We start from the raw sequence: 26,555 nt of genomic DNA, 5'->3' as shown, positions 1-26,555 counted from the left end.
TGCCCTGTGAGCGTGTGCGCAGTGCCCTGTGCCCGTGAGCGTGTGCGCAGTGCCCTGTGCCCGTGAGCGTGTGCGCCGTGCCCTGTGAGCGTGTGCGCAGTGCCCTGTGCCCGTGAGCGTGTGCGCCGTGCCCTGTGCCCGTGAGCGTGTGCGCAGTGCCCTGTGAGCGTGTGCGCAGTGCCCTGTGCCCGTGAGCGTGTGCGCAGTGCCCTGTGCCCGTGAGCGTGTGCGCAGTGCCCTGTGCCCGTGAGCGTGTGCGCAGTGCCCTGTGCCCGTGAGCGTGGGCTGGGATGAATTTGCACATGGGGACCGTGCGCTAGGACAGGGCGACCTGGTGGCCTTTGTCTGAGGTGGAGGGCGAGCTCTCATTTCTGGGGAGGAAGGCTCAAGTTGGTTTTGTGCCTACCTGTCTCACACACACACAGATACACGCACACACAAAAGTGTGCATGCATGTGCTTGTGTGTCCATGTGTGCATGCGCGTGCATGCGTATGTGTGAATGCGCGTGCGTGTGCATGCCTGAGTGCGTACGTGCGTGTGTGTGTGTGTGTGTGTGTGTGTGTGTGTGTGCATGCGTATGTGTGAGTGCGTGTGCACGTGCGCGTGCATGCCTGAGTGCGTACGTGCGTGTGTGTGTGCGTACGTGCGTGTGTGTGTGTGTGTGTGGGACTTGGCGGTCTTGCGGGGACGTAGCCGTGTGAAGAGCGGGCCGCAGGTCACAATGGCCTTTGTGTTTGCGCTGGTGAGAACTGCGTTGGGGGGGGGGGGGGGGGTAAACACTTTCGCTTTGCGTCGCGGCGCTGCGCGTGGGAGGACACCGCGAGCCGCGGCGGCGGGGGGTGAAGAGTTTAACACTGGGGGGGGTTGGGGGGGGTAGAGGTCATTTCCCTGTCGGATGGACTGTTTAGAGTGCGAGGGGTCAAACGGTGAGCGTGGGGGGGGCAAGAAAAAGTGGTCGCTCCCTGAAAGGGGAGACGAGCCTCTCCTGCGCCCGCGGCGAAAACAACAGAAAGCAAACAAACGGCGTCCGCGTGCCTCCAGACGCCCCGCTCTCGCCGGGGGGAATGTCATGTGACCGGCCCAAGTTTATGGGTTTCCTTCCCAGCGCTGACCCTCGCCTCACCTTCGAGACCTTGGTGGGGGGGGGGGGGGGGGGAGGTGAGAAGCGGTCGATGAGGGAGGGGGGTGGGGACGGTGAAAAAGGGTCCCGGCCCGGCTCTGATCCAACAGCGGCTGTGGGGGGGGACAGGGGCTTTTAAATGTTTTTATTTTTTTCGGTTTGTGACGGCTGTAGGGGACGCGACCCGGTCACGGCGTTCGGAGGCGGCCGGGCGGGGTTCAGCCGAACCGAAAAGGGACAGGAAGGCCCTGAACTCTGACAGGAAGGCCAGCGAGAGGAGAGGAGGGGAGGGGAGGGGCTGGAGTCAGAGGGGACACAGTCTCTTTTTGGGTCCGCACACACTGTTTGCTTTTTTTTCTGCGCTCTATTTCTCGGACGGCCAGTTCACCTCTTCGCCTTCCTCAGAAGGTTACATCACCCTTTGAAAAGGAGGTCTGTTCTTTCTAAGCTTATCCAGCAAAGACAACGACCAAAAAAACAAAAAAAAAAACAAAATCAGCAGCTTTGCCTTTGACCTGAGGAACGTTCTTTCCAGACGTTTTTCCGACGAGAGCTGTCAGGAACGCGGGTGACCCCGCGGCCAGCGGGGCCTGTAGTGACCGGTTCACTGTGAGCTCATTGTGAACCGGCTCTGACCCGGTCCACTCGCGGTCCCTCCGCGCTGCGGGTTTTGGCGGTCCGAGCGGTAGCGGTGATCCGTTCCTTCTGTTTTCGACACCGTTCCTGCCTCAGTCCCTCTGTGCCGCGGTGACGCAGACAGTTCTCCCGCTCTCTTGTTCCAGAGTATGATCGGTGTAATCACGGGCTTGCCAGACGGGCCGGCGGCTCCTTAACCCCTTTCAAAGAGCGAGCGAAATACCCAGGTTTCGCAGCTGCTTATTGCAGGGACGTAATGGGCTTTTTTGGTCCAAAAAAGTGAGCCGTCGAGCAGCTCCCGATTGGATTCCCGGGATTCTTTTCGGGTTCAAGGCTCCCGGGCCGATGGCCTTGTTCTAATTAAAAAGTGTTCGGCGCTGTTCGTTCTGCGTCATCGGTGAAGAAAGCGCTAGAAACACGCTGTTCTGGTTCTACGTGTGCTGGCGCTGAGGGGACGTCTCCTCCTTCAGGACACTCCAAGGCGGGCCGCGGCACCTTCAGGGGCCCCGAGGCGGCTTCCTCAGCCGTCGTACCGAACGCCGCCTCGTCCAGCGAGGCTGAAAGAGAGGAGCTTCAGTCCCCATGTTGGCACGGTGCTCGCTGGAGGAGATATGCTACGTTTAAATTTACACAGCTGCATCTGGGCCACAGGGGGCGCCACTGCACCCAACACAGACGGCTCTCCCGTTGTGCCTCTGGGACCACCCACCATGTTTTTACTGGGTGAATTTTGCCAGCGATCACGGGTAGAGATCATTGGGTTGGGTCTAAATTTGAATTCGGTCAATTCATGTAATGATTTTTTGGCCAAATTATGGAATGATTTTTTCATCTCATTGCTTGATTTGTAATGAATTGAACTGAATTGACTGCATTTTACTGGAGCTGATCAACTCTGACCCACGTTCTAATCATATATTCATACTGTTGTGTAGAGGAAGTAACAGCCACGTTGGGGTCCTGTGGGCCCCTGTGGGGGGCCCCTCTTTACCTTTCCGAACCCTGGACTCCCCATTAACGGCCCTCTCATTATGACCTGCCGGCCCGCCGGTGTTGACTGTGCGGCAGTGAATAACACGGCGTGCGGAACAAAGACAGGTTCTGTTTTTGACCGTTTTGATTTCTGGCTCGAGGGTCACGGTGTTCCTTCAGAAACTGGCACCCCCTCCATGCGGGAGAGAGGGGTCTGCTCGCCCCCCCCCCCGCCTCCCCAGAGGGGGGTTATCCGCGGGTCGCCGGGGTCAGGCGTTGTTGGCGCGGCGATGACCCCGTGGCACGTTGCTTAACTTTGAGGGTGCGCCTATCTGACAGGAAGCAGGCCCTTTTTGACAGGAAGTGGAGGGATCTGGTAGGGGAAGGTCATAGTTGATTGCTGATGTGTGCCGACGGTGACGAGGGTGGGGGGGTGGGGGGGTGGGGGGGTGAGTGGGGGGGGGGGGGCACAAAGGCGCTTTGTCACAAGCGTTAGCAGGCCTGCGCAGGAGCTGTTTTGCTGTCCTGCGGGGGTGTTTGTTTTTCCTTTACAAAATATTTAAACCAATCAGGCCGTTCTCAACAAAAAGAAAGTCAGCATCCACTACTAAAACAGACTGAATGCACAGTTTCAGTGCAGCTTCACAACGATGCCCCCGGTAGGCTTAGATTAATATGGCACTCATGGGCGAGTAATGTACTTCGGCAAATACATTTTGATTTCTCCTATGCTAGCAGTTTCACTGCTAGCAGGTTCATTAGCCTAGCAGTAGCTTTGCTTTAGAATGAGGTGTTTCAGCACGAGTGAGTAGCCCTATAGACAGTGGTCTCCTACAAACTGCAGAGCTTAGTTGCATTTTGAGCAATTAGCCGGGCAATTGGAATGAAGTTCCACGGTAATTTAGAACTCATTTCCTGAGCTTACTGAAGCTCTGTCCTCGCCAGGGCCGTGGCGGTGACGAGCCCGGGTTCGGTGCCTTATCTCTGGGGCGGGAGAAGAGCGTGGGCCCAGGCCTGGTGCGGGCTGATAGGCCCGAGTTCACAGGGACTGACCGGAATGGCCGATAAGTCCCGACTGCTCGGGGCCCTGATAGAGGGCTCGGGTCGTCCCCGCTGCGTCTGATATTGGGAGCCGCTCTGGTCCCGGGGCACGGGGAGATAAGAGGCACTTTTTGGATGCCGCCGCTGGTGATAGGAACCCTGTTTGAACTCCGTTTTAGGAGATTAGGCTCCTCTCTCTGACCCCGTGTGTTTTCTAGCCTTGCTGAGACCTTGGTGAGGGAAAGTGTTTTAGATTTTTCATTGGCTGGTCATATATGACATCTTCACAGTTGGCACTTAGAAAATAGAACTGCCATGGGTACGGGCACAGGCGCGAGAGTGTGTAGACGCCGCGGCGACCGTGCTGAGTGTCTCCTGTTGTTGCCAGGGCGCCCGGGACGCGTTTGAGAGCTACTACAGGAAGCAGAGGAGGAAACAGGCACGCCTGGTCCTGCAGCCTCACTCTAACATGGTACGACCCTGAGCACACCCCCGTCCCTCCCGCACACCCCCGCTGCGCTGTCCTGGTCCTGGAGGAGCGCAGCGTCCTCACACACCCCCCCACCCCCACCCGGGCGCTAACTTCACTAACCGACACCCTGACCAGCAGCTACGCCCGGAAGAACCAAGAACGGCCTCCACCTGGACCAGGAGGACTCGTTAGAGAAGAGACGCACAGATTCACACACACACACACACGCACACGCACACGCACACGCACACACACATGCATTCTCTCTCTCACACACACACACACACACATGCATTCTCTCTCTCTCACACACACACACACACACACACATGCATTCTCTCTCTCTCACACACACACACACACACACATGCATTCTCTCTCTCACACACACACACACACACACACATGCATTCTCTCTCTCTTACACACACACACACACACACACACACACATGCATTCTCTCTCTCTCTCACACACACACACACACACACATACACACACACACACACACACACACACACACATGCATTCTCTCTCTCTCACACACACACACACACACACATGCATTCTCTCTCTCTCTCACACACACACACACACACATGCATTCTTTCTCTCACACACACACACACACACACACACACATGCATTCTCTCTCTCTCACACACACACACACACACACACACATGCATTCTCTCTCTCTCACACACACACACACACACACACACACACACACATGCATTCTCTCTCTCACACACACACACACACACATGCATTCTCTCTCTCTCACACACACACACACACACACACACACACACATGCATTCTCTCTCTCTCACACACACACACACACACATGCATTCTCTCTCTCACACACACACACACACACACACACACACACACATGCATTCAATGTGTGCTCACTTGCATTCATGTACAAACACACGTACACACACGCAATCATGTACAGACACGCACACACACACACACATTCATGTACACACACATACATTTGTGTACAAACACGCGCACACATACACTCTGAAAGTGGCAGTTACAACATCGCCTGTTGAAACATTGGTATATGCAGTACACTGATATATCCATATGACATGCCTCCATATCCATGTGTGTACTGTACAGCGATGCATTCATGCCCATTGGCTCAGCTGCCTGCTTCCTCAGGTGTGTTCATTCTCAGTCTCTCTCTCTTACTCTTCAGCATGAAACTCTGGACGGGTACAGAAGGTACTTCAATCAAATCGTGGGGTAAGTGTTCCCTCCACCGAACCCTCCTCACAGGGTGCTAGCGCACGTCCCTGGGATGGTGGCGGGGTGACCTTCTCCGGGGGGGGGGTCCGTGCGGCCGCTCATCCCTGCTGTACACTTTGTGACTTGCTCATTTTCATTATCCGTCCCCTCTCTCTCTAGTGCTCTCTCTCTCTCTCTCTCTCTCTCTCTCTCTCTCTCTCACCCACTTCCACCCTTTCCCTCACTCTCTCACCCACTCTCTTTCACACTTTCTCTCTGTTTGTCCCTCACTTTCTCTCCCTTCCTCTGCTTTTTTTTCTCTCAGTGTTTCTCATACCTGTCCATCTACCTCTGCTCTGTTTCTTTCCTGTTCTCGTGCTCTTGTGTTTCACAGTCTGTTTGTCTTTGATTTGACTTCTTTGGACGAGCCCTCTAAGCGCTGAATTTGCCAGAGTTGTCGTAGTGCTTGGAAGCTGACGTCCAACTTCTCCCTTTGATTTCGATGTGGTATATTTATTTTCACTGTTTCATAAAACATTGTTTGAGATGGGAAGAAAAATCTTGTAGGTTCCTCTCTTGAACAAAGTTCAGAAGTGAATCCGAGGTTGGATGTATGGTGCGGTAGCTCTCTCTCAGATATCAAAGTTATTACGTTTTACTGAATCAGCTATTAAAACGTTATCAGTCGGAAGCCGAAAGAGTAAATTGTACAGTTTGGTACGTGAGCTTTGCTGGATCGGTGTTCTTCCATCCTCTCTGGCTGTGCCCAGACAGGACTGATTTTATCAAAGCATCTTCCTGAATCGGTCCTCAGTTCTGTCTCCTCCCCCTTGCTTGAGTCCAGTGCTCTGATTGGGTCTCCATGTGTCACTTGCATGACCTCACAGTGATAATGCCCAAATGTGTCTTTGTCTCCAGCCCTATAGGGGGCGCTGTGAGGGATACTGATTGTTCTCCTCTGCTCTCTCCTTTACGCAGGTTCTTTGTGGTGGAGGACCACATCCTCCACACGACCCAGGGCCTGGTGAACAGGGCCTACGTGGAGGAGCTGTGGGAGCTGGCCCTGTCCAAGACCATCGCTGCTCTGAGAACGCACTCGGTGAGCTCCTGCCTTGTCCTGATGTCACTTCCTCTGGTTGATGTCACTTCCTCAGGCTTGTACGGGGCTAGTGGTACTTCTTGGGGTGTGAGCAAAGGTGGGGTTGGGGGGGATCATTGACAGTCTCCAGCAGCGGCAGTCATTATTGAGTATGCTTTAGTAATGACCCCAGTGATACTAATCCCTGAGAGTGTGCTGTACTGTACTGAGTGACTGTTACTCGTCGGGGTCACTGGGTCACAGGCCAGTGTATGAGAGGAGTCCTGTTGCTGTACTGAGTGGTTGTTACTGAATGGGGTCACTGGGTCAGTTTCAGTAATGACCCCAGTCATACTAATCCCCGGGGGTGTGATGTGCTGTGCTGAGTGGCTGTTACTGAATGTAGACCCTGGGTCACAGGCCAGCGTATGAGAGGAGTGCTGTTGCTGTGGCTTTGTGTGTTACTGTGATGCCTGACTCTGCTCCTCTCTCTGCAGTCTTATTGCACTGATCCTGACCTGGTTCTAGATCTGAAGAACCTCATTGTGCTCTTTGCCGACACTCTGCAGGTGAGACTGGTGTGTGTGTGTGTGACTATTTGTGTACCTAGTAATTCTTTAAATTATCATTACAATTTTAAATATGAAGTACCCCGCTTCCCTCTTTCTCTTTGCCTGTGTGTGTATATATGTGTGTGATTGTGTGTGTGTTTGTGGTTGACAGGGCTATGGTTTCCCAGTCAACCAGCTGTTCGACATGTTGCTGGAGATCCGAGACCAGTATGGAGAGATTCTGCTGAAGAAGTGGAACCTGACCTTCAGGTGAGTGGCATTGCGGGAAACCATCAGCACTCTTGGGCATGCTCAGACAAACTGGTGGGTCTGGGTAATGAAGTCCACAGTAAGCTGAAGCATCACTGAAGGGAGTTTTGCTGCCCTGTGTTACAGCATCTCGCCATGGAAACGTGAGGTCAACGGTTTGACCCCAGACTAACCTCTGACCAGATGTTAGGGTTCGTGTGCAGTCATAGCGGAAATTACATTCACCAATAATTTTGGCTGTATTGTTAAATAAGTTATTCTTTGTCCATATTGTAGTATGACGCAATGGTAAGAACATTTTTATTTTGCAGACTTAAGTATATTCAAGCTTATGTAGAGGAAAAGCATTTTTCTCTTGAACTTCCTGTTCAAGTTATTGCGGTTTAGGGAAGATGACTGGGTCCTCCTAGGTCACAGTGAAAAACCTTTCAATCAAACTTCTCAATCCTGTCATGTAAAGTGAGCTCTGATTGGCAAGCCTACAAAATTAGATTGGAATCTCCTCACAAAAGTGTCATATTCCATTGCTAAAACAGAACATCACACCTTTTTAAGGACCTGAACATACTCGTGACAAATGACTGTGAATATTTACTCTTGGAACGATTTTATATAACCAACCTAAAACTATTTATTGTAAAACGAACAGATGTTATAATTTCAGACAATGCAAAAAATTCCTAAGAATTACTCTCCAAGTTTATCTGTATAGTTGTCAAACTTTATTTGTATTATTTTTTATAAAAACTGTTCTTTTTTTTCTTCTTCTACGTGTTTTAAAATTGAATCGGTAACCACAAAAATCCTGGCCTATCGTCAGGATCTCTCTACATCAAAGCTTCCAAGGAACACAGCTAAATCTTTTCCAGAGTGGCCAGAATAGATGAAATCAGTGCTCTGGAATGACCCTGTTGTGGACGTCCCTGCCGATTCCTTGTCCAGGGCCCTTGGCACGCGCCGCGAGGCGGCCTTGGAACCCGAGCGGAGCGGAAAGCTCGGGGAATGCGCGGCACCGCCGTGCTGTGGAGACGGGCGCTCCCGCGGGTTAGCGGTGCCCAAGGTGGATTTAGCAGATAGGCGCATCGACTTCCTCTCCAGGCCCGCTAATCTCCCAGTCGGCTTTTCGAAATGGTTTTGGAAGCCCCCCCCCCCCAACTCCCCCCCCCCGGGAGTACCGCTCGCGAATAAACGCGCGTGTCAACTCGCGGGGCCCGCTGAGACAGGCCCCCCTAGATCTCCCCTGGGGTTTGCGTGGCAGCTGACTTGTGACCCGGGGGAGGTGGGGCCAGGGTTCGAGGGGAAGGCAGGTTGGCGCGGAGGCGGGAAGCGGTGAATGGCGCCCCGTTCCGCGTGAGCCGTTCCCTCGGTGACCGTTTGCTTTGTGCTCGTGATTGGCCCTCGCGCAGGCAAATCCTGGACCAGGACAACTACAGCCCCATCCCCGTGGCGACGGAGGAGGAGTACAGGTGCATCACGGGACAGTTCCCCTTCCAGGACCCCGAACTTGAAAAGGTGGGCCTGGGTGGGCTGTTGCGGGATAATTACAGTACCATGCCGTAAACCTCAAACAATTTTCTTTTATTTTGACATTATAGAGTTGCTTGTAACTTAGTGGGAAATAAAATCCCATTTCGATACCTTTTAATTTTACTTTTCAATGCAGCAACATTCAGAAAGTGGAAACTTTCTGAATGCACGGTATGGGCAGTGTTTGACTTGTTTTATGACTGTTGGTCTGTATGGCAGCAGCTGTCTTTTTTTGTGTTTGGCTGCGTGTGTGATTGACACATGACTGCCCCTCCCACAGATGCCCTTCCCTAAGAAGTTACCCTTCTCTCAGTTTGTGCCCAAAGTCTACAGCCAGCTGAAGGAGTTCATCTATGCCTGCCTCAAATTCTCAGAGGACCTACACCTGAGGTGTGTGTCTGCTCACTGCTTCTCTCTCTCTCTCTCTCTCACACACTCACACACATACACGTACACACACAGAAACATGCGCAGACATATGCTCACATACATACACACATGCGCGTGCACAAACAGAAACGCATACACGCACACACATAAGCACACAAATAAACGCATGTGCACACACGCACGCACACACACACGTATGAACATACTTACATGCACGTGAACACTCACAGGAAGGTGCACATTTACAGACACATGTCCATTCACAACAGTTGTTACACGTTGTCTTTCTAAGCACTGTTCCAAGCATCAGCCAAGTTTGATTTTTAGGCAAAAGTAAAGTTTTGTGAAGTTTATGGGCAAGACAGCGCTAACTGGCAAGAAATATGCACACCATTTTAAAATATATTATTTTCTGACTGGGAGGTCCATCTTGGAAAGACAGATGCTAGGTCTTGCTGGGGTTTCAAACACATTTCGCAATGCAAGGTCAGTAAGTTTAGCGAAATGTAATTACTTTTTTTCATTTTTTATTTAATACATTAATGAAATTTAAGGTTTTTACTCAGAACCTCGTCAGTCACAAAGGGTTTATTTTACTGCTGCTCTCAGAAGACCGTGTTACAGACAGCGTGTTCGTCAGAAGAAAGAGTTTACTATCCTCACAAGCAAACTTTTTTTCACGAAAAAAAAAAACATTTTCAAAGATGTTTTCTGCAAATTTCGACTTTGTAATTGGGACATAACTTTGGCATTTTCACGACATACCTTTGAGTGTATTTCCAGAACTACAATTCTCATGTAGCTGTAACCGCATTGCTTTGAGTTGCCAACAACAATTTTTGAATCAAACAAATCTCAAGGTAGAAAGTAACCATTATAGCGTTCTTATTAGCTTAGTTCAAGTGAAAACCAACAGGCCCCAACAGTGTTAATCTCAGCCAGGGGTCGGCTTTTTTTTTAAGGCTATTTTTTCATGCTTGACTGAAATGAACAGAGCCATTCCAGTTTTATTTTCCTTCTCACATATTATGTTTGTAATCTTCAATATTTCACAGATATCACATACTTTCAGGGGATCTATGGGGGCTTTTGACAAAAAAATATATATATATGTGCATTGTAGCCAGTAATGAAATTACCAAAATCAACATGTTTCACTTTTACTCTCCTACCCTGTTCGAGCTCTGGCTCGTTTGAACAGGTTTTCTGTTTTGAGTGAGTCTGCATTAATGACTTTAGGTACCCAAATTTGAAGCGATGGAGTTCCCAGCTTAGTTAACCATTTTATACATCCATCAAGCAGCGACAGTATGGCCTTCTGAAGTCCTGGTGCTCCTGTTCACACCTTTTCTTCTCACATGTTAAACAATGAAAGTGTGATTGTTACTGGGCAGGAACTGCTACAAAGCACTGTGCTGACTCTGATTCCCACATGGGTAACCTAAACAATACAGGAACTCTGGAATCGTTTGGGGAAATACTGGAAACTTGCGCTCTGACTACCCAGGACGGCCATCTGGAGAAACTTCTGGAAAACAATGTCATGCGAACAAACAAAAGGCTTGTGAAAGAGCGCTGATGGATGTATTAATGACTGGGTTTATAAGGGCGAGGTCAGCGTGGTGCGGTGCAGAGTGTCTCGTGAGCATGCTCCGTGAGGTCCCTGAGCCCTGTAACACACCCCCGACACCCGGCCGGAGGGACCCCAGTGCGATTCAATCCTTTCCTCCAAATCCCCCCAATCAGAGCAAAAGGTTAGCCGCCGGGGGTCAGAGGTCGCACTTCTGAGGCGTTTCCACGGCGACCCTCCCGATCCGCGTCCGGCCTGGTCTGGAAGAGGGCCTCGCCTGATTGGGCAATGTGGAAACGTTTGCCGGCTCGGTTACCGGGGGGGGGGGGTCGTTTAATGTGGGCTGTTTGACCCTCGGTGCAGGTCTCTGTGAGCGGCACGTCAGGTCTGGTTACCTTAAGAGGGGAGGGGACGTCGCTGGCCGGCTTCCTGTTCCGGGGGTGCGTTGGGCGGTGGGGGTTTGTGGGTCACAGGTCACCGTAGGGGAACCACAGGAAAGTGTAACGGGATCACAAGGTAACCCGGTCTGCCAAATTACCGCCCATTACCATCAAAACAGGACTGACTGTTCTGCTGCAAACTGCGGAGAGGCCGCCTGTGTCCAGTTCCTCTGTCCTTGAAAAAGTTCAAAGAGGTTCGGTTCTCTTACGCCGTGAAATCGTGTGAAGGAATTTGGGATTTATGTGGTTGCTGTTGTTTCTTTAATGTGGTTTGTGTCTGTCCTTCATTGCGAAATTGGCACACGTTTAGAGGCGGGGAGGGGCGGGCGTGGGGATGGAGCAGCACATTCGCTGGCTACGTTGTAAAGTGCAGGCGTGTAGGTGGAGCGGTGCGCTACACATTGTAAAAATGAAGCACGAAGATTTCAGTGTGTTGCACGTTTGAAAAATGGAAGTGCGTAGATTGCGTGTGTTGCACATGTACAATGCAGGCATGTTGTAGTGTGTTACATGTTATACAGATATAAGTGTGTAGATTGTGTGTTACAGTGTAAAATGGTGGTGTGATAGTGCAGATTGTGCTGTGATAAATAGCCTAATGGTATCTTGTTGTAGAGTTTACACATGCAGAACGCAGTGGCGTGAAGTCCTATTGTACACACAGATTTGTAGGCATATGTAGGCATATGTCGTGACCACCTCTGCTGTCAGTCTGTACAGGTAGGTGAGTTTTAATTTAATCTAGTCAGAGACCCCCCATGAGAAAGGAGTCTCTACGTTTATTTGGCCTTTTTTGTGACATCAGACGAGAGGAACACACTGCGCCCGCGAGCCACACGTCGCTTGTCACTAAGCCACAGGAAGTGATGTGTGGCTCACGAGCGCAGTGTGGCAACTAAAATCTAGTATGAAGCAGTGGTGCTACGTTTAAGAATTTGGTTAAACCGCTTGGGCCCGAAGGAGCGCAGCCTTTAGACGGATACGTGTTGCTAAGGGAGGAGGATATACGAGGCGACATGGCGTAGGACGCGGGGGGCCGACCAGCGGGCAGCGAAAACACGGCCACCGGAGGAAGCTCGTCTCCCCGGTTCCCCCCCCCCCCTCATGAATACTGAAGCGGGATTCGTTTTCCCAGGGGGAGTTCTCCCAAATGTGGAGCGGGTTGCCCGGACGCGGGGCCGTCCCTGTGAACAGGCTTTCAAAACCCCCCCTCCGCTCCCTCAGCCGACGAATTTTAAACGGCCTTCATTTTCGGACTTTTCATCCGGCGGTGGGGGGGCGGGGGGGTTTGACATCCAGATCTGTAACCTCTAATCAAATAGCCATATGTATGATCTCAGCCAAGCGTAACAGCTCAGAGCTGCTGAGTCCAATCACGGCAGGCTGTGTTGTTCAGACAAATTTCCTTTTTTTTCACTGGGAGGAGTAAATTGGGCCTCGGCCGGATACCCAGACATCAGAATGTGTTACCGCTACGACGCTTTGCCATGACACTCTTCGAGATTGCGAATCAGAGCCATACAAGCGCAATGGGCTTCGCTGTCTCACGCCCCGCGGAGTCACCTTGCAGCGCAGCGGCCTCAGCCAGCAGGGTCTTCCAGAGTTTCAGCATTTCTCTCTTTCAGACTCAGGGCTGGAATATCGCTTTCCCCTTTAAAGTCGTATGCAACACTTTTGTTTTGTCCCCCCCCCCCCCTCCACACACACACTCAAACTTGGACGGATTAAAAGATGAACCTGCTATTGATGGATATCGGCCAGAGTGTGCGAGCCAACGTTTTCCGAGTTGAGACTGTCCTTTTCATCGGTTTTGACGTTCACCAGATGATGAGAATAGCTGAATAATGAAGAAAAAAAAAAAAGGAAGCCTGACTTTTTACCCCTTCAGAGTATGTTGAATAAATGAGTGGAATAGCTGGAGGGCTTCGGGGAAGAAGATACTCGTGTGGGGAATTGAGCGTATCTTCTGGTGCGACTCGAGAGCGTGTCCAGCGCTACGGTCTGCGCAGGACTGCGCACGGCGATCCCCCAGCTGTGGCGGCGACCGTCGATGCGAAACGATCCAGACGCGAGCGAGAGTAAGGACGCCGGGCGTGAATGTTGGCGGGATGGAATGGGAACGTTGTGCAGGAGGTTCTAGGTCATATTTTATGTCTCCCAGAAGGGTAATTGTTTCTATGGCTAAGTGTTTGTCACAGAAGTCACAGGTGTCACCGATTCAATGCTTTTTGTCTATTTACTAAAAAAGTCTTTGGCAGTTTTTTGGTTCTTTCTGTGATTTTTTTTGGATAGTAACTATAACGCAGACTTAAACCTCGCAATGTGGGCTATAACATGTGCAAATCTTTAAAAAAATTTTTTAAACACAGTAATGCTATTTGATAATGCTCTGTCACTGACACAGCTGCGCGTTTCACCTGACCGGAGCTGCGCCGCTGCTGTCGAAACGGCCTGCCCCTTCGACTCGACGCGTTCGTTACGTCGCGCGTGCGGATCGATCTGCGATCGGCCGCTGAGCTCCGCCGTGTAATCAGGCGCCGTGTAAACGAACGAAGATGTGCGGGGCCGATCTGCGTATTGTTTCCCCTCCGCTTTGAAGGGGCCCAGTTACCCTTGTGATTCCGGCCCCTCCTCGGACCCGCCGCTCTCCAAAAACGGCATTTTTCCCCCGGCATCGGAATCAGGATCCCGGGCTCCTGACGGGGAGCCAGGAAGGAAGCGAACGAGCGAACGAAACGGATGATTAACAAGATGAGGCGTTGCGTTTGAGCCCGCTGCCCAAATCAAGGCTCGACTCTGCTAATAAACATCACCCAAGGGTTTTTTTTTCTTCTTTCTTCTTCCTCTCCCCCCCCCTTTTAATTTTTTTCTGCCATAGAGGGCGGGGGTGGAGACGGGCTTGAGGCCGGCGCGTAGTTCAGTACGGCACGTGCAGTTCACACAAAGCCCCCTCTCATTAGGAACCCCCCCCCCCCCCCCCCCTTACCCGTGCCTCACTAGCATTGTCTGAGGGGTAGATCGCTGTTTGGGGGCAGCCGTGCCCTACCCCCCCCCCGTCCCCCCCGTCCCCCCCGTCCCCATCTCGCGGGGTCTGCCCTCTGAGCGGGGGCCCCGCCAGCTGAGGTTCTCGGCGTGGAAATGTTCTAGAATCTGGGGTGTCTTATTTCTGTGTTCCTCAGCTCCCAGCACGTTTGGGACAGCCCCCCTCCCCCCCCCCCCTCCTCCCCCCACCCCTTCTCTCCCCGGCTTGTCGACAGCTTTGCTGCAGAAGTGCCGGTTCCCGCGCCAACGCCGCGGAGGAACAACGAGGCGCGGCGCGGGCTTGCGCGGCGACCTCGGCTGGCGTTCTCCGCGAAGGCGCCTTTGTTTACTCATCGGGCGCGCGTGCCAGCCGATACTACGCACTCGCGCGGTGCTAACGAGCGGCGTATGTGTCCCCTCGCCCTGCGGCTGGCTGTCCGCGCGCGCTCCGAGGCCCCGTCCGAAGCGCGGCGTCTCCGGCGTTTGGGGAACGCGCCGATCTTTCTGCAGCTGGTGGTAGCGTTCCCGCTCGCGGGCCAGACCCAGCAGAGAGCAACTCCAGCGCTGTTTAGACTGTAACCAGGGTACCGGTCACAGCGTCATGTGACCTCTGTGGCCGCTTTAAATGTTGTGCGTTGAATAGCAGGTGTACACTCAAACACACGCGCGTCACGTGTGCAGGTACGCATGCTCACAGGTATGCACATACACACCACACACACATGCTCACACACACACACACACACACACACACGCACACACACGCACACACAGCACCTACACAAGTGCCACCCGCACACATACCACACATGCACAAATGCACACACACACGCACACTCACATAAACGCCATGCACGCATGCTGCACACACACACCACACACACATTACACAGCATGCACCCACACACACACGCACGCGCACGCACAGACACACGGCCTCCACACACACCCCCTCCCTCTCGCACGCGTGATTTCTGGGAGCAGCATTGGAAGGCACGCGGGAGATGGAAGCGTTTTAGTTTTTTTCCGGAAAGGAAGCGGACCTTTCCCGTCCAAACTCCGGCTGGCCTTTGCGCGCCTGCCCAAATATAGCGTCCCTCGCGCGTCCCGCGGATCGTCTCGACCGCCGCTCGCCCCCCCCTCCGGTCCGCTTCTCACCCCTCTGCTCCGGTGGCCGGCGGTATGCTGGGGCTACTGCAGTGCGTTGACTTCCAGCGCGCCGTCCAAAATATCTCCCCGCCGCCCCCTTCCCTCTCCCCCCGTCCCGGAGCCGGTGCCAAGTCACCGGACCAGCGCTTGAAGATCTCCCTTTCCTCCCTGAATGCGAAGTTTTCGAATTCTTTCACGGCCTCCCGACGCAAATAAAGACAATTTAGCAATCTTGGAGGAATGTGTTTGTTTCCCGAAGAACAGTCAGACCTCGACTTACATGGCGAACGTTCCCCTCGTTAACCTCTGCGGCAAAAACAAAAAAAAAAAGGCAAGAAAAAAAAACACATCAGACGAGAAGTATCCTCCGCTCATTTAAACGACCGGGAGCTGAGACCGCTGCGCTGCAGATTAGCCCCTCTTTCGCACTTCCTGTTCGCGCTCGTTCTTCCCTGAACCCGTCCCCATTTTCATTCGCCTTTCTGAGCCCTGCATTTGTGTGCGCACGAGAACAGGAAGTGCCATCGCTGTGCCCTGGCCTGGCTGAGATGTGACCTATGACCTCTCACTGTTAGCCAGGAATTCTGGGACACTAAATAAAGGATTGGGCTTATGATTGGGAGGTTGCAGGTTTTTCTTCTCTATCCCCGCCCCCGCCAAAAGGATTTTTTGCATAAACGGATCAACAATAGAAACATGGAAGAGGGGGGGGGTGGGAAAATTCTTAACTATCTAAACTTTGCAAAGATCCCTGTGTTGCGCAGCACGATTATGAATGAGTTTGATGACAGATTGCAGTCAGCACCCAGCCAGCGAGCGGCTTGCGGTTTTGAATTACGCCACTGTCATTTGTAAATGTCCTTTTCCTTCTTTTTGAAATGCGCCTTCCCCTGAAAGGGCATGGGGGGGGGGGGCGACGTAGTAAAGAACGTTTCCTTTTCCGTCCCCAGCTCCACGGAGATCGACGACATGATCCGCAAGTCCACCAACCTGCTGTTGACCCGAACCCTGAGCCACTGCCTCCAGTACGCCATCAAGAAGAAGAACGTGGGCCTGGCGGAGGTGAGGAGGAAAATGGCCGCCTTTTTAAAAAGTTTCTTTGGCGCTGGAGGGGGGGTCGTGCGTTCTGTGTCCGTTTCCGCTCTGACTCCACGGTTCTGTTAGACGCGTGTTGGTGTCTTCTCTCAGTCTCGTGTCGCTCTGGTTCCGTTAAGTGTGTGTGTGTGTGTGTGTGTGTACGTGCGCGTGTGCGTGCATGTGCATGTACTCCTTTTTGGCCTGATCCAGTCTTGCTCCCTGGGTTCTGCCAATACAAGGATAACGAAACCTCCTTCCAATGCAAACCAGGTCACACGTCTTTTGAAGTGTGTTTAGTCTGTCTGAGCGTGCAGGAGATGTGTGTTACTCATTTATTTTTAGGCGTGTTTATAATGTTACACTGTAGATATGGCGCTCGGCTGGGCGTCGCAGAGGGAGCGGGGTTGAGCGTTGGAGCAGGTCAGGGGGCTGGCTGTTGGGTGCGGATTTGGGTTTAGGGGTCGGGGAACGGTGAAGCTGTCGGATCGGATATCACAGGTTCCCGGTCCCCGTAGAGGCAGGGGTTTGGGATTCGGAAAGCGGGGCTGAGTGTACCCTGCCCCTGCTCACGTAGCCCCCCTGTGGAGAGCTGACCCAAAAGCAGGCCTGTTCTGAATTATCCCCACGGCTGAAGAACTGATCGCTGGGGCCCTTCGCCTCCCTCTCTAACCCAACCCCACATCTTACCATGCATAACCCAACACCACAACTTACCATGCGTAACCCAACCCCACATCTTACAATGCGTAACCCAACCCCACATCTTACAATGCATAACCCAACACCACAACTTACCATGCATAACCCAATCCCACACCTTACCATGTGTAACCCAACCCCACATCTTACAATGCATAACCCAACACCACAACTTACCATGCATAACCCAATCCCACACCTTACAATGCATAACCCAACCCCACAACTTACCATGCATAAACCAATCCCACACCTTACCATGCGTAACCCCATCCCCTCACCTTACCATGTATAACCCCATCCCCTCACCTTACCATGTATAACCCCATCCCCTCACCTTACAATGCATAACCCAACGCCACAACTTACCATGCATAACCCAACTCCACACCTTACCATGCAACCCCACACGGTGCATAACCCTAACCCCACGCCCTACCGTACCCCCGCAGTAATACACGGGTTATTCTGCAGGCCAGCACTCCTAACAGGGAGCTGTTGTGCTCTGGCAGGAGCGGTGTTGAGATGGCGGGAGCCTGGCTGGGATTCGGGCTGGGTTGCGGGAGATTTGTAACAGGACTTTGTGTACTTGTGTGTGTGTGTGTGTGCATGTTTCTGTTTGTGTGTCATTAGGGATGGCTAATCTAATATTCTGTGTGTGTATCGTATCTCTTGTAGTCTTGCCTCACTTCTAGCTTATGACTTAGCCATAACTTTACTGACTTAGCCAATGCTTTAATGTGTGAAGCAGGCTTGATGTCCGTGGCCATGGATACCTGATACTTTAGGAGAATTGTACTTTATGTGACTTGTGTTGTAGCTGTTCCAACGACCTTCGGGGTATGTGCTTATTGTGCGTCACTTTGGATAAAAGCGTCTGCCAAATAAAATGTGCTGTAATGCGTGTGTGTGTGTGTGTGTGTGTGTGTGTCTCCAGCTGGTGCAGATCATCATTAACACCACTCACCTGGAGCAGTCCTGTCAGTTCCTAGAGGGGTTCATCTCCAACATCACCAACGTGCCCCCCGACACCGCCAACGCCACCAAGCTCTACGGCACCTCCACCTTTAAGGTGGGGTCAGCGTTCACACTGCATTCACTCCATCACTTTCCCTCTCTCCACATTTAACATTGTCTCATTCACTCCACACTGCATAGCGATCACAGCTCTCTGTTCTCAGCTCTGTCTCAGACCTCAGGCCATCATTAATTAGACAAACCTGTTCTCTCTCTCTGTCTCTTCTGCTCCCTCCCTCTCTCTCCCTCTTTCCCCCTCCCCTCCCTCCCTCCCCCTCTCTCTTCTCTCTCCCTCCTCCCTCTTTCTCTCTCCTCCTTCTTTTCTCTCTCTTTCCCCCCCCCAGGATGCACGCCATGCTGCCGAGGAAGAGATCTACACCAACCTGAACCAGAAGATCGATCAGTTCCTGCAGCTGGCCGATTACGATTGGATGGCGGCGCAGGGGGGCGGGGAGGCCAGCGACTACCTCAGCGACCTCATCGCTTTCCTCTGCAGCACCTTCGCCGTGTTCACACACCTGCCCGTGAGTGCGGAGCGTTACGCTACACACACACTCACACATACAAACACGCTTGTGCGTATGTACATAGACATACACATGCTTACCTGTCTGTGAGCGTGGAGGCTCGTTTCACTGCCAGTGCACACGCCCACGCTTGCACGCAGACACACACTCACACAGGCACACGCAAGCGCGCACACGCACAGGCATAGTCAGACACACACACACACACGCACACTCATACTCACACACTCACGCGTACGTACATAGACATACACGCGCTTAATTGTCCGTGAGAGTGGAAGTTTATTACACCGCCAGCACGCACGCACACACACACACACACACACACACACACACACACACACACACACACACACTGCGGTAAAGCGTGGACACTGATTCAGGGATTCCATACCCAGCCCGTGCGCTTCACTCCTGGCACCTGTGTGTGGCGTGCTCTCTGAGCCGCGGTGGAAACCTGAGCGGGAAGCGGGAGGCTAATGGGATTCACAGTGGAAAGGCAGAGGAGCACGGAGCTCTGGGCCCAGGGAACCCTGAGGGAGGACAAGAGAGAGAGAGAGAAAGAGAAAGAGAGAGAGCAATAGAGAGTGAGAGAGAGAGAGAGATGTATTAACAATCAGCCTTTTTTATGGCTATATCTATTTGCTGCTTCCATCCACTGTATTTTCTACTATTTACTGTAGTATGTTTTCTAATTAATGTTTAGCTTTTCAATGTTTAAACGCTTGCTTTGGCAATATGTACAGTGTTACAATATGTCATGCCAATAAAGCCATTTGAATTAGAATTTGAAATTTGAGATGGAGGGAGCAACATAGAGATAGAGAATGAGAGCGATAGAGAGAGTGACAGAGCAATAAAGAGAGGGAGGGAGAAGGGAGAGCAAGAGCAATAAGAGAGAGGGAGAGAGCTGGAGAGAAAGGGTGAGAGATAGTGAGAGAGAGAGAGAGAGAGAGAGATCAGGGGGCCTTGCCCAGAGGTGAAGCGCAGGTCACAAAGGTCCCGCTGATGGAGCCGGACGTGCCCAGTCCCTGACCCGCTCCGGAGGCATTTCTTCCCCGAAACAAAAGCCCCCCTGAGCCAGGCCGCCCGGCCCGCTGCGTACCCCGTAGCCGCTGGAAGGCCCCCGGTCCCCCGGTCCCCCGTCAGAGGTGCTGAAAGCCGCTTTCAGGGTCCCGGCCCTCCCGCCTAATCCGCCGAATCTGCGCGTGACCCTGGGGCGCAGCGTGCCGGGAGAAAGGGCCCCGCTCTCTCGCAGGAAGTGGGCGGAGAGCGCGGCCCCTGAGCAGGAAGCTGCCATTGTTGGCGTACGTGGCGCTGGTCTCAGGGGCGTGGGGTCATTCTGGCTGTACAGGTCTATTCCCTGGCCACTGGCACAGGGGTCCCCCATACAGTGGCCAGATTTGCCCCGCCTCTATGGGCCCATGTCCCGGAGAAGTGCGCCACAGGTTGTGGGACGGGGTGCCCTTAGTCCGTGCCCTCAGTGCTCTCGAGCGTGTGGGACGGGCTCCCAGCTCCTCGTTTGGGTGACTGTGGGGTCGGCAGCCAGCTGCCTTGTCCCAGCCAGAGGCCTGTAAACTCTCTCCCCACCTGTGACCCCTGCACTGCTGTATTATACTATACTATACTATACTGTACTCTATTTTTCTATACTACACTATACTATACTATTCTATACTATACTATGCTATACAATTGTACTATACTTTACCATGCTATACTCTCCTGTGCTGTATTATACGGTACTCTACTATTCTATACTGTACTCTACTATGCTACACTATACTATACTATGCTATACTCTACTGTGCTATACTATACGGTACTCTACTATTCTATACTATGCTCTACTATGCTATACTACTGTACTATGCTATACTCTACTGTACTATACTATACTCTATTATTCTATGCTATACTCTACTATGCTATACTCTACTGTACTATACTCTACTATGCTATACTCTACTGTACTATACTCTGCTGTGCTATATTATACTATACTATGCTATACTCTACTATGATATTCTATACTATACTGTACTGTAATATATTATACTGCACTATGTTGTACTATACTATACTACACTGCTGCTGGAGAAAGAGAAACAAAAGGAGAGAAAGAGATGAAGGGATAGGGAGAGGGAGGTAGGTCCCCTTGCTGTCCCCTGAGTGCTGCTGTCTGAACCCCAGTCTCTCCTTTAGGGCGAGGCCATAGAGCACGCCACCATGCCGGTGAGTACGGGCTCCACCTGTGTGCTGTGATCACTTACCCATAATCCTCCAGCATGCGGGCGCACCCTCAGCACAGGAGCGCGCATCTGAGCGATCGGTTACAAAACAGATTCTCGTCCAGCTTTTTTCCTGGAAATGGAATTAAGCGAGTTTGAAGTGAGCTTTTTTTTAATCCCCCCCCGACCCTAACGAGAACTTCTAATACGCACGTGCAGCTGAAGAAACGAGCGTCGTTAGCACCGCGAATTAGCGGCGACCTCGCGCGTTTGACACGGTTAGCGCGGCCCTGCGCCCTTTCGCCATTCTAGCGGAAGGCGGGAAGGCATAAGCGGGGGAGGGGTTGGGATGTCATGCTGACATTGCAGTTTTTATGAAGGTGATTTGCAGTTTTGAGCGTTCTAGGTGCTAAAATGACTCATCGCCCTGCGTTTGGGCGTGACTGGAACACCCATTACAAGTGCAGCATTTACACACCTGCTGTTCCTGTGAGCCAAGCGAGACCCGCTTTGAGAAAAGGTCACAAAAAAGGCAATAAATTAAATTAAATGGAACAAAGTACCAGGCCATACAGGAACGATGCGCTAAGTTCTAACAAAAACGGATGAGACAATGCCGGCACAACCAATTGAATACATGCAATTTTTCTGTTGTTTTTTTAATATGGGGGAATGATACTGTAAAAACTGGAAGCATAATGACATATTGACACCCAGCTCATTTGTGAAAAAGTCTTGATCGAATTGTGGAATCAAAAGTTTTGTAATTGAACGAATCTTGACACGCTCACACCGACCGATGGCATGTGACTTCGTGCCACGTCTCGTGGTTATTGGTCACATGGGGCAAGGAAACCACGCCTCCCATGAAGCATCATTTTTACTAATGTGCTTGTAAAGTTCTCATTAAGTGCAGTGTGTATGTTTAGGTCATGGCGCTTTACGTTTTACCCATTGTACTTACGGTACAGGAGCCGTAATGGTCGCTTGGCAGCCATCTTTTGCCATATTACGCTTGGTCCTCTGGATTTCTGCTTGTAGCCTGCAGCTGTGTTAATGGTGTCGCTGTTGTGGTTGTGGTGAAGAGGATGATGATGATGGTGATTATTGTAATGGCTATCATCGTTATTGTGGTCATGACCATATTTCGTGTGCATCGGGGTTGGGGGGGTGGGGTGTGTCCCTGTTTGCATGGTGGAGTTGCCCACGGTGTTCTGAGGGGGGGTGGAGGCCAGAGCTCAGAAGTTTTGGCTGTGTCATGAGTCTTTGTGTCAGGACGGACGGCAACCCCCCCCCACCCCACACCCCACACACACGCGCCCACCCTAAACCAACCGGAGGAGCTCAGGGGTTGCCGTGGGTTACTGTGACCGTAATGCGGTCGGGTGCCGGGGGTGACGAGGAGACTGCCGGTGGGGAGGCGCGGCTCGGAGGTTGGTTTTCGGCCTGTTTGCAGTCACCCGCGTCTGGCATGCAAGCGATCGGCCCAGCCTGCAGAGGAAACCAGAGCCTGCTCAGGGTGTGAGCGCAGCGGCATGGTGTGCGTGTGTGTGCCTGTGTGTGTGTGTGTTTGTGCGTGCCTGTGAGTGTGTGTATGTCATTAGAAACTACTGTGCTGCATATTCTTCAGGTCGTGGCCTGCAGGCTGGCCTGTATGCGCTCCAGTGTGCTCACTCCAAACAGTGTGTGTACTGCGTCGTGTCTGTTTAATCACATTGCTACAGTCGTCTGTGTTTTACTCATCCATTCCTTTAGTAATTAATTCACATGAAGATAATAGGATCCTCATACGCCTAACCTATTGCGGTTACTGAAAGCTTAGATTTGGTCTTTTGTTTGTTTCGTTTTGCCTTTTGTTTGGTTTTTTTATTTTTTTTATTTTTGCTTTATTCAGCTAGAAAGTAGAGAGGGTAACCACTAGGGAGGTTGGTGTGGTGGGGGTTCGAACCCGGGCACACACGCGCCTGGAGAGTCAGCTGCCCTCCGGGGCATCTGGGGGAGAGTCGGGAGAGTGCAGCGAGGTACGAAGTGGAAGTGCTTGGAACGATGGAAGAGGGAGAGGGCGAAAGAGAAAAGGAAGGTAGAAGATGGGTGCAGTGAAAGACGAGAGGACCCTCTGTGCGTTTTGGGGGCGCGGGGGTAGCCGCGGGAGAGGCGCCACGTTTGCGTTGTTTACAGAAGCCCCTCTGATTGGACAACGACGAAAAGACGAGAACGGTTTTGCTAACGCTCCCTTTCATGTCCCGCCGCTAAAGGGGGTAGCTGCCGTCTCTGGAAGCGGGACGCGCGCGGTTCGAGAGTTCACGGGGGAAACCCCGGGCGCTTCTCTCCCCGCGCTCAGGCGCTCGAAGGCTAATCGACACCGACAGGAAGCCGCTTCTCCAAAGCGCCGGCGTTCTGTTTCTGGTTAGCGCTGCGCCGGTGTTTGCATTCTGTCTTATTACTAGCATTAATTGTTGCGCGTCTTGCGCGAGGTAAATGTTCCTGGCACCAGGGGCCTGCGTCTTAAACACGGCTCGGTGTTTATTAGACTGCACTGGTGCGTGCTGTGTGGGGAGCCCTGTTACATACCGGAGATGGACACCAGGCAAGCTCACCCAAACAACACTCAATGTGGTCTGAGCATGGGGCCATCTCTGCATGGTGCCCAGCAAAGAACCAGTGCGTTCAGCCCTTGGTTTTTTTAAGTTTAGAGTGAAGTGACACTGTTAGTTTCAAATTCTGCCCTTGAAATAAAGTGGAAGGATGGAAATTGAAGCAAAATAAATATTAGTCCATCTTCATCACTGCCTTTGAAGACAGGGTTGGTGCCTAGCTTGTTCTGATCTGAAGCTCATTGACTTTGTTCATTGTCTTGTCTGTATAAATACAAATTGCACTGATTGATTGTCTTTCCTGGTGACATTTGATAATAGACATGGTACACATGTTTCACCTAATACAGGTTGCTGACCTTCTCAAAGGCTTGGGATTCTGTATGAGGAGCGATATGGAGGTTGGGCTGTAAGGCTTTTTTGAGCTCCTCTCTGTAGACAAGGCTTGGCCAACTCTGGAGAGTCTGTGGATCCTTTGGCTCTTGGGGGCCAGGGTTGGCCAACTGGAGGGCCAGTGGGTCCTTTGGCTCTTGGGGGCCAGAGTTAGCCAACAATGGAGAGCCAGTGGGTCCTTTGGCTCTTGGGGGCCAGGGTTAGCCAACTGTGGAGAGCCTGTGGATCATTTGGGTCTTGGGGACCGGGGTTGGCCAGTACTGGAGAGCCAGCAAATCGTTAGGCTCTCAGAGCCCTGGGTTGGCCCCCCTGTTCTGGGCTGTGGGTGGTCCGTTGCACTGAATACGGCTGTTGGGACCTCAGTTCTGCTTCTGGAAACTGTGCAGTCCAGCCTTTCAGTCTTTTTTACAATATTATTTCACTTGTTGTGTATGTTTTCCATTGGCTCAGACAGTTTTTTTGTGTGCCGTATGGGATATTTTAATTATTCAAAGCTTCTGAAGACCTGGAGCTTTACAAGGACAGGTATGAGCCATTTGGGGGTTTGTGGTCTAAAGCAGAAGTATCTGGCAACTGCAAAGGCACATTGATGTTGAAAGTATTCTTGTTATCAAATTATTCTTAAAAAAAGACATTTAATACTATTTTCCTATAGAGCATGTACAGGCTGCTTTTCAGTTACTGGAAGTGTATTTTCGTACTTTAGACCACAAAGCCCCAAACGTCCTATATCTGCCATTGTAAAGCCTTCTCTGAATATGCAAAATATCTCAAATATCCTTCATTGCACACAAAACCCTCTAGGCCAGTCAAAAGCATATAATAAAACTGAAATATCAAATACCCCAGAATGTGTATTCCTGTAAATTCCTGTAAAGTCACACATACTGACCCATACAGCCACGTAGACATGTACACTCACACACACACACGCACACACACACGCACACGCACACGCACACACACACACACACACACACACACACACACACACACACACACGCACACACACACACTGTAGTGGCACTCTCCTCGGCGTGTTGAGATGGTACTGTACTGCAGCCTTGGCTTCCAGGCTCCCCCGGGCTAATGGCTGTTTATTTTCGCAGCCGCTGGGAGCCGAGCGCTTTTTAACGAGCGCTTTGATGAGAGTCTCTCTAATTAAGGGGCTGGAGGCCGCGCGCCCGTCCCCCACGCACCGGAGCCCTCCTCCGCTGCCCTCGGGCTAATTGCTAACAGGCCTCTTCCCTGAACTGTTAAAACAAACGCGCTACTGTGAGCCCCGAGCGATGCCCGGGCTCCCTCTAAACCAGGTCGCCCCTCGCCCTGCTTCACTCAAAACCTGTACCCCTCTCCTCCTGCTCCTCCTCCTGCTTCTGTTACCATCCCTTACTTCTTGTCTGTTACCTGGTCAGGGTCTCTGATCCAAACCATCAACCTTTTAGTCTCCAGTAATAGTTTCTGTAATACCAAGCAAAACTCTGTTAGTCCCCAATAATGTTGTCTTTAACAATACTAATACTAAGAAATGCCCAATTCGTTTCCAGTTATAGTTTCTCTAATACTAACCCATGCCCTATTAGTCTACAGTAATAGTTTCTCTAATACCAACCAACACTGTTAGTCCCCTTTAAAATTAAAATTAAATTTCCCTTTAATGCTAATCAGTGCAAAATTAGTCCCCAATGTTGTCCCCAGTTGTGATGCTTCTCAACACAAAAAAGCATAGGGCCCTAACACTCCCTTGCTCTCCCAGTCGACTTGTTAGTCCCCTATCACAGTCCCATTGGCCGTTTTAGTCCCCTGCATCCATGCATCACTCTCACTCTCCCTTGTAGTGTCCACTCCTCTCCTGTAAGCCCCCACCAAGCCCAGTCGTGTCCTCCTTTCGCTAGTTTTTTTTTAAGAACATAGAAACTAGAAGTTCCTCATGTGTGTCAGGTCCAGGATGTGACGATTTCACGCTCAATCTGCATCCATTTCGATTGAAACCTGTGCTGTTTGAGGTACAGGCTGGTCGGGTTTTAGGGTAAGGCTCGGGTGGAGGAAGGTCTTGGCGGCTTGGTTGAACGGGGCTGGGGTGGGGGTGGGGAAGACGTAGCTGTATGTGATGAAAGTGTGAGGTCAGCGGTCAGGTCAGAACGGAAGGCTTCCAATCACGCTGATGTGAAGTCGGGTTGCACCGAACGCGTGTTCAGTAAACCTGTGCACCATGAAACAGTTTCCTCAAGCTGCAGGCCTTGTAGAACAGTCTGTTGCAAGTAGAAATGTCTGTGCTCAGATGCTCAGTCCGTGCTTATACGTAAAAGTGACCTTTAAGGTGCTGAAGCTGTCAGTCGATTTTAGCCGCGTTGTAATAAGATGCAACCAAACCAAGGAACTGCAGCTGTTCTTTGAGACAGTTTTTTTTAAGGTAAGTGCGTGTTGGTTTTATGCAGCCGTCTTATTTTTAGCTGATTATACAGTTTCGCTTTCTCTGAAAAGACCCGTATCGCCTTACGAAAGACAAACGAGCTGCGGGGCTGTCTGGT

The 26,555-nt window shown here is 51.6% G+C and overlaps 1 protein-coding gene across 4 annotated transcripts in view; it reads left to right on the top strand.

Annotated features, from left to right (window-relative positions):
• The window catches only part of exoc6b (exocyst complex component 6B), a 102,379-nt gene that overhangs the window by 41,750 nt on the left and 34,074 nt on the right, over positions 1-26,555 (top strand). For 2 of the 4 annotated variants that reach the window (XM_035426633.1, XM_035426634.1), the window contains exons 9-19: positions 4,160-4,243; positions 5,462-5,508; positions 6,469-6,589; positions 7,066-7,137; positions 7,292-7,389; positions 8,796-8,901; positions 9,197-9,306; positions 16,437-16,548; positions 18,200-18,334; positions 18,624-18,803; positions 21,012-21,041. In XM_035426633.1, coding sequence (XP_035282524.1) covers positions 4,160-4,243; positions 5,462-5,508; positions 6,469-6,589; positions 7,066-7,137; positions 7,292-7,389; positions 8,796-8,901; positions 9,197-9,306; positions 16,437-16,548; positions 18,200-18,334; positions 18,624-18,803; positions 21,012-21,041 — 1,095 coding nt within the window. The remainder of the gene's footprint in view (positions 1-4,159; positions 4,244-5,461; positions 5,509-6,468; positions 6,590-7,065; positions 7,138-7,291; positions 7,390-8,795; positions 8,902-9,196; positions 9,307-16,436; positions 16,549-18,199; positions 18,335-18,623; positions 18,804-21,011; positions 21,042-26,555) is intronic. The other 2 variants (XM_035426635.1, XM_035426636.1) reach the window with 1 other exon arrangement.

This window comes from Anguilla anguilla, chromosome 7 (genome assembly GCF_013347855.1).
Source record: "Anguilla anguilla isolate fAngAng1 chromosome 7, fAngAng1.pri, whole genome shotgun sequence".
Taxonomy (NCBI): domain Eukaryota; kingdom Metazoa; phylum Chordata; class Actinopteri; order Anguilliformes; family Anguillidae; genus Anguilla; species Anguilla anguilla.
Note: the sequence above shows the minus strand (reverse complement) of the source record. Positions and strands in the feature narration are given on the sequence as shown.